This window comes from Benincasa hispida, unplaced genomic scaffold (assembly GCF_027475165.1).
Source record: "Benincasa hispida cultivar pf3 unplaced genomic scaffold, pf3_genome.v1.1 HicScf464, whole genome shotgun sequence".
NCBI classification, from domain to species: domain Eukaryota; kingdom Viridiplantae; phylum Streptophyta; class Magnoliopsida; order Cucurbitales; family Cucurbitaceae; genus Benincasa; species Benincasa hispida.
This window is the reverse complement of record NW_028326563.1, coordinates 24,442-33,417: the sequence shown is the minus strand read 5'-3', so window position 1 is coordinate 33,417 and position 8,976 is coordinate 24,442. Positions and strand designations below refer to the sequence as shown.

At 27.5% G+C, this 8,976-nt stretch overlaps 1 protein-coding gene across 1 annotated transcript; it reads left to right on the top strand.

Moving 5' to 3' along the window:
• The first annotated feature begins 373 nt into the window (after positions 1-373).
• LOC150030195 (transcription repressor OFP1-like) lies at positions 374-1,696 on the top strand. Its single transcript, XM_090309951.1, has one exon. It carries the CDS (start codon positions 631-633, stop codon positions 1,612-1,614), a length of 984 nt encoding a protein of 327 aa, XP_090166077.1. The 5' UTR covers positions 374-630; the 3' UTR covers positions 1,615-1,696.
• The last annotated feature ends 7,280 nt before the right edge of the window (positions 1,697-8,976 follow it).

The window sequence follows — 8,976 nt, the reverse complement described above, 5'->3', positions numbered from 1 at the left end:
ATAAATAAATAAATATTTTTTTTAATAGCAAAAGAGACTTGTGAGCCATAATAGTATTTTATAGGGTATTTATTCTTTTTTTTAAAAAAAACAAAAGTAATACTTGCTTGCAATTTTATCTTACTGTATCTCCTTTGAATCACATAAAAAATAAATTAAAAAGATTTTATTAGATGACAAATCTTGATTGGACCATTGAATAGAGATGGAGATGGATGGAGCTTTAAATATACTAAATATTTGTAAAAAAAGAAAAAATAATTATGAAATTCACCGCTTTAGAAAATGTATGCATCTCTGTTCGAGATAGAAATAATGAACTCTTTTACCTTTCAATTTTGTAATTTAACCCCAAAAAGATAACCACTTTTTTCTCCCCTCTCATTTTATAATTAAAACCAAATAAATAAATAAATACAATATAAAATTAAAAATTAAATATTGGAGAAAAAAAAAAAAGCCACGTGGACCCCACCGTTTTGCCTTTATCCCCACTTTTTCTTCACCGGTGGGCCCCTTTCTCTCTCCCCCTTCCTTCCTTTATCTCTCCCACCGCCGACTCTGCAACTCACAACCGAAACAGAGTGAAAGAGAGAGACTATCAGAATTTTTAAGAGATAACATTTTCCGATGAGAAATCACAAGTTCCGTTTCTCCGATATGATTCCCAACGCCTGGTTTTACAAGCTCAAAGAAATTGGCGCCTCCAGGTCAAGATCTTTCGATTCCAAGAAAAACCCCCGCCACCCACCGCCACCGCCCCCACCGCCGTCTAAACACAAACACCCGCCGCCTCCGCCGCCGCAGTCTCGTTCAAGGAAATCTTACTATTTCACTAGAGAACTCGAATCCAACGATGGGTACTCCATTAATTCCCCTCCGCCGTCGCCACCGCTTCTGCCGGTGCCAGTCCTGCCGAGAAAGTCGACAAAACAGCCAAAACCAGGTAAAAAACAAACGAGTTCCCGGTCGTCGACGAAACTCCTCAGCTCCTCCTCCGTCGGCTGCAGCTGCCGCACGACGGCGGAATCCATCTGGACGAAATCCGATTCTCCGCCAGAATTCTCCACCTCACCCTCCGACACCTCCCCTGATTTCCGAACCGACAAAATCCTCGCCGCCGAATCCGAATCCTTCGACCACGACATCGTAATCGACGTATCGTCAAAATATTCCAACAATGCCGTCGTTGGCGCCTTCGACTCCTTGTCGGAACTGGAACTCCCGCCGATCATCACAAAACAGAGGAAGAAAACAGAGACAAAACAGAGGACGACAACGACAACAACAAAGAAAGTTCCGGGGAATTCCCCCGGCGTACGGCTGCGCATTCACTCCCCAAGAATTGGGTACCGGAAAATGAGTGGGCGGAAAAGCGTATCGTCACGGCGGAGCCTCTCCGACAGCCTAGCGATCATGAAATCATCGTACGATCCACAAAAGGATTTCAGAGAATCAATGGTGGAGATGATCGTTGAGAATAATATTAGAGGTTCGAAGGAATTGGAAGATCTTCTTGCATGTTATCTGTGTTTGAACGCCGATGAATATCACGATCTTATAATCAATGTTTTCAAGCAGATCTGGTTTGATCTTACACAACCTCCACTTTGAATTTTTCCATTTTTCAATTCTCCCTTGTACAGTTCTTCTCTAATTCTAAACATAATCTCAATAATATTTTTACTTTAATTCACTTTTTTTTTTCCCTTTTCCGTTTTTTTTTTCTTTTCTGTGAATTTGATTGGAGTTTTTGTTTTGTTTGGCAGACGAACAGAGAGATTTACTGGGTTTGGTCTCAATTTGTCTCGGTAGCATTTCGTTTTTAGTTTTTTATTTTTAGAATAAAATTTTCCTTACTATTTTTCAATTATAATTTAAAAAAAAACACACACACACTGAATTTTAAGTCAAAACATCACAACAAAAAGGTTCTCTAAAACCATTTCAAAACTTGGGATTTCTTTTTTTTTAAAAAAAAAAAAAAAAAAAAAAGAATAGTAGTAAAACCGTAGGTGGAATAGGTTATTATAGTATACTATTTAATAGTAGTATTTACAACTATTTATATCTTATAATTACTTTTTGTTACCGTATTTTCTAATTGTCCTCTCTCTTCGTCTTATTAAGATATTCATTACTTTTTATCAAACAAAAATAATTTATATTCAAAACAAATACTATTATAATCAATACTAAAATAGTCTTCAATCCAACTACAAAACTATTATTAACCCAAGGACTACAATAACCAACATAGTACCTCAGACACCCTTTAATGTTTCATGTGATATTGATAAGCTTAATTTTCAATAACACGAATTTAAAAAAAAAATCAAATAGTTATCAAATGTAATTATCGAACTATCTCCACGTTCAACTAAAAGAAAAGGAAAAAAAATTACCTTTTTGGTTTCTTGGTTTTAAATATACTTTTCATTTGGTTCTTATATTTCAATTTAGTTTTCGGATTTCAAAATGTTACAATTTTACCTCGTAAATCTCGATATTTAGGGGCTAAATAGAAATCTAAATACTAAGTAGAAACAAACTCAAATCTCAAATGTAAAATTGCAAGATCTTGAAACTTAGGAACTAAATTAAAGTCAAATTCAGAACCTAAAAACTAAGAGTATAACATTTTGAAATATAAGAACCACATTGAAATTAACTACAAATGTATATATATATATATTTCCTTTAAAAAAAACACTTGGAAGGAAGGGAGGGAATAGTGGGAAAAGAAAGGTGAAGAAAATTATGAGCAATGATAAAGTAGAAAGAATTTTATATATTTATAATAATTTTATTAGAAAAAAGAAATATACATATATATATATATATATACACACATATATATATATATATATTATTGAAGGAAGAAGACATCCTTAAAGACAAGATGATCACGTTTTGAAGCTGTTTCTCCAGGCAATACATTCAGCTTTAAGTTTCAAGAAAATGACTCTTTTAATTCCTTCCCTTCTCACACATTCTATCAATATATATATATATATATTTAATTTGTTTTATTAATTTCTAAAATGTATGACATTCTTTTGTTTTAATCCTATAATTTATAGTTTTACAATTTATATTCTAATCTTTAATTCAAACTTTTGTTTAGATATGTTTATGACCAAAGATGTACCTGAATTTTTTTAGAAACAAAATACTTCAAAAAAATAATAATAATTTGAATATTCATTTTCTAGCTTATTTGTCCTTCATCATTATTATTAGAAAAGGTTTATAGGACACCCACAAAGACATGTTTTACAATCTGTCATTCAAATGTCTTCACGACATTTTTACTTCATCATCACTATCATTAAAGTTGTATCTTGTTGGAAAGTTCAAATATTTTTGGTGGAAAATAGTGGATAATATTAATGGAGATATTGTCTCTCGTTTGTATATTCTCGATCTAATTCTTATTTTTTAGTCAATATAGGACTTTGGTTACATTCTTGACGGTTCACTTCTTGAACAAAAAAACACCAAGTTTTCCTTCAAATAATTGTTTATTTTCCACCTATATAGCTTCGACTTTTTTTTTTTTTTTTTTTGCCTCTTATATAAGCTAGCTTAATATCTTCTTTTTGGAGCACATGACCTCCTAATAGAGAGTAATTCAACCACGGAATTATATGACTATATTATCGAGCTTTACCACACCTTTGTTTGTCACTCTAGATAGCAAACATACATGATGGTGTCTAGAGCTATTACTTTGATATATATACCATTTGTTAATGTTAACATAACTATCCACTAATCTCCACAATGATATGATATATAGCGTTTCGTTTCTTTTCTTTTCTTTTCTTTTTTTGCATAAATGCCTTCACAATTTTGTTTTGGAGTCCCCCAAAAAGACTATATACTAATGGAGATATTATCTTGCACTTATATACCTATGATTTAATTTTCGTTTTCTTAACCAATGTGAATCCGTAGTTATGTTGTTATGTAATTTAATTTTCATGTTTTATAATATGATTATATATTTTTATTTTATTTAATAGCATGATCGTACGTTGTTATTGGTTCTATCCATATAACTTTTTTATTTTGCATAATAGTAAAGGTTAACGATTCAAATCTTTGACCTCTTAATCGAAAGTATATATCTCTTAAATAGCTGTACTATGCTTAGATTAACATTCATGTGTTTTTTTCTTATTAAATTTCTACCTATTTATATATTGTCAAAACAATTTGACTATTCCCCCAATTCCTATTACATCATGTGAGAATTTATGTTTTTAAAGTCACAATGCCCCAAAGTATACACTATTACTAAATGTTTGATGTGACACATTGATCGGGTAAAAAAAAAAAACTATAAGTTAGGTAAATGTGGCAAAATATAGATTAGCTAGGGATAGGAAATAGATTGATAAATTTATCAAGAGCATGTAGGCCAAGAAAAAATTTTAAAAATGATTTTACCCACCTAACTTTCTTTTTTTTAAAAAAATATATGTTGTTCATAGTTTAATTAATTATATCAAGTTTAAATCATCACATATCATGCCTAAACCATCTATTAATCTACTTAATTCAATATCATATATCAATATTTAGGTTATCAACTATATTCGAATCTTAAAGCTTAACAAATATCGATATAAGATTAAAAAAAAAACATTCAATCTTAGAGAAAGTACTAATAAATAGTTTATCTATTAAATTATATTTAAATTGAGTAAATATTTTCTATAAAGATAACTACATGGACACGTCTAATTAGGAACTAAACTAGTAATTTAACCTAAACTAATTAGAAGAAAGAAAAAGGAATGGGAAAAGAAGATGAGAATATGAAAGGAGAGGCATTGGCATTTGTGAAGATGGAAAGATAGGGAAATTCAAAAACAAGACAGGACTGCTTAGAAATAAAGTAAAAGTTGAGTTGATTTTCCCAAACTTACCTTCCACTTCCAACAATTTTTCAAAAAAGCTTTCTTCTATGTACCAATTTAATATATCACTTTTTTAGACAGAGATACCCATAATAATAATAATAATAATTAATATTAAAAAAAAAAAAAAAAAAACATGTGGACTTTTTGTTATAGTTGTTTTTCCCCTTTTTATGCTAACTTAAAAGAAAATATTCCCTATTTTGAAATTCAACCACTTACTTTTAATAGGTCTGAATTTGAGATGCAAACTATTTCGGTCTAACTTATAATAACTTGTATTTAGATGATAAATTATTTTAGTTTGAATAACGAATAATGAGGAGATAATTATAAAATAGTAAATATTGTAGAAGTACAATCGAGAGTTTTCAAATAGTTTTATTGTGGCTAAGTGTGAGTTATAATAATTAAAAACTTCAACTATTATAACGGGAGGCTTAATAATCCACTCCATCCAAGACAAATACCCGTGAGTTTTTGTATTGAACTTAGGGAAATAAATTTGAACCTTAACTTTTCGTTTTGAAGTCCAACAATTTAGGTCTTATTTAAAAACAATTATATTTTTTTAGTTTTCTATTTTGAAAATTATGCTTGTTTCTTTCTTCTAAATTCCATGTCATGGTCCTCAAATTTATTAAAAAAAAACACTTGAAGTCATCTTAAAAAAATAAAACATTTGAAGTCTAAGTCAAATTCTAAAAACAACAAATTTTCTATGGTCCTCGTCTTGTAACCATTTAATTTTTTGTTGTTAGTTTATGAAAATTAAGCCAAAACACCTCTGACACCTCTAAATTTCTTGTTTTATTATCTACTTTTAACCTATGTTTTTAAAATTCAAGACAAATTTTTAAAATAAAAAAAAGATTAAAACTTGGTTTTATTTTTGTTTTTATTAAAATGCCTTGAATTTGTTTGTTGGCACTTCGAACAACCAAGTATGGGGTCTTGCTTATTTATTTATTTGTAGTTGTTTAGTGTATTTATTTATTTGTAATTATTTACAATTATAACCCTGAAGTTTAGAGTAGAACGCTATATAAGCTTTCTAACCTTAGAGGTATCGTTTGTGTATTTAGAAAACATTCTCCTTAATAATACTGTTCTTCCTCTATCTCGTAGATGCAGTTAACACACCGTTAGTGAACCACGTAAATTTGTGTGTCAATCTTCCTTTACGTTTTCTATTTTTGTATTCTTTAATTGATGATTACGTAAGAGTTTTTTCGTTAAGAATTCAACTATTATACTTAAAAGAGATGCAAATCATTGTAAAAAAAAAAAATTAAAAAATGTTTAATTTTCAAATTCCAAAAACCCAAAATGGGTTAGAAAATGGGGCCTAATTTTTAGTTTTCAAATTTGACTTGATTTTTCAAACATTAATGAAAAGAAAAATAAAAAATAAATAAATTTATAGCTAAAAATAGTGTTTGTAAGCATAATTTTTTTAGCTTTGAGGTTCATTCATGGTTGTACTTGTATCCGTTACTTTTCGGTTTTTGTTTAGACCTTTCAATATTTTGAATTCATTTTTTACATATCTAAGTTTTTTTCCCATCAAGATTAAGGGTGGATTGTAGTATATTTTCAATTTGAGATACCCATTTATCACCCAAAAAAAATTAATTGGAAAGTGTCTGCAATAAAGTTTTCTTTCAATACAATGCAGTTGCGAAAATTCGAATCATTGATCGCTAACAATATATGTTAGTTGAGTTATAGTTGTTTTGACAGTTTGAACTAAGTTAATAAAACTTATATATCCAATTATCAATTTACTTCTTAATCTATTAATTACGTGTATCGAGATAAAAATAAATGAAGTCTAACTATGGCACCAACTTTCAAGATGAAATTATATATTTAAAGACATATGTTAGAAGTTATTTTTAAACAAATATCTTATTTCATTAATTTGTTTTTGCATATATAACATGCCTTTTATTTATTATTTTTTTTAAGAGAGAGATAATTTGAATAATGACATGGGAACTAGTATACCTGTACCTTCAAACTATTACATTTTTACATCAAACAAAGAGTTTAAAATTTGAAAGTTTGATCAATAATTGAATTGACTTTTCTGCACAATTTGAACTCTCAACTTGTTGAGAGGTTATAATTGTTAGTAAATTACCATTTGATCCTCATGAATTTTATCAAATAATAAAAAATAGTATTTGATATCCTTTGTAAAAACATCTAGACATACTCAAATAATATATATATATATATATTGATTATAACAACATGGGCATTATATTCCACAAAGTGTGAAACTTTGTAATTAATTAAATAGAAATTTTAGAGAAGTGATAGTAGGACACATAATTTTGTTTAAATATCTAATTTGTTCATCAACTTCTCAAATATTTTATTTCCAAATTTTAAATTTTTCAACGGTTCTATTATAGTCCTTATATATTTTAGATTAAATTACATGTTTTTTAAGTTTTTAAATTTGTATCTAAATTTAAAAATTAGGTAATACCTTACCAAAACTTTCACTGATCGTGGATTTTAAAAAATGTTAAATAGATCAAATGACCTATTAGACACAAAGTTAAAAATTTAAAATATTAATGGAACACAAAAAATTGAAAGCCGCTTTCTAAAATTAAGAAACAAAATAGATACAAAAACTTTTGAATAAAACTAAAATTTTATTTTAAACTTATTTTTCATTACAAATTACTCTTACCCTTATATTTAAAGTCGGTCTGGATTGACTCGAAAAGAAAAACTTTTTCAAAAATTCATTTTTATTTAAATATTTTTTATAAAAAAATTATTTTAAAAAAAAAAAAGAAATTTTCACAGATAGAAAAAATGTCAAACTATTTATAGAAATAGTAAAAAAAATATCGATAGAAACTGATAGACTTCTATCAGCATTTATTAGCGATAGATTTATAGACACTGATAGGCTTCTATCAGCTTTCATCAAAGAAAATTAAAATTTTACTATGTTGTGTAAATAGTTTTCCTCATTTGTCTATTTTTTAAAATCTCCCGAAAGAAAAACTCATATGTTTGGCAATTTTTTTTAAAAGTGTTTTTATATACAAATTTGTCCAGTTTGATATATATTCAAATTGTTTTTATTAATTTCAATTTACTATAAAAATGACTATAAAATACTATGAACTAATAATTTAAAATAATGGTCTGTCGAAGTTGGTGGTGGTGACTAGCGATAACCACCAGCAACATAGTAGAAATGTGGTAGATGGCTTTTGATGACATTTTGGTAATTTTAAGAATTATACAAATTAGAGACACATTAACTATTAAATATTTAAAAATCATTTTTCTAAAATTTGATTCCAAGTGTTTATCATAAATTACCAATTTATTTCATGAATACATTTTTCCAAAAACTATTTTAAGTGATTGGCAAACCTTCCAACTTTTATTAACATGATTTTTTTTTCCAAAATTAAACACTTAAAAAGTTAAATCAAACCCACTTTTAATGTTTTTAACTTAATTATTAAAGAAAAGTTAAATGATTTTGTTTTCTAAACTTTGACCTTTAGTTTAGCATGCCTAGCAAATGATCTACTGAGATTTTGTTTATAAACAAAATTATTGTACCTTTGTTTGGATTTCTGTTTAAATAAAAAATAAAAGTGAATAAGTTGAAGGAACATAAATAATTGAACTTCAACCCACTTTTTATTTTATTTTATTTTTCTTAATCTTCCTTTCTTTATTAATAAAAAAAATATCGAAATTAACTATTTTCTTATTTCTTGTTCTATAAAAAAAAATCGTAAATTAACCCTGTAAACATTTTACCTAAAAAAAAAATTTTAAAATATATAAAAAATTAAATATTTTATTTTTAAATAATTGATTATACATTTTAGAAGTTAAAAAAATTATAAAACAACACTTTCATTTATGTTATGGAAAAACTAAAAGACAAATTAAAAAGTAAGGCTCCTTTGATAATAATTTTACTTTTATTTTTATTTTTAAAAATTAAATTTATGGATACTATTTCTATTTCTAAATTTCTTCTTTTGTTATCTGC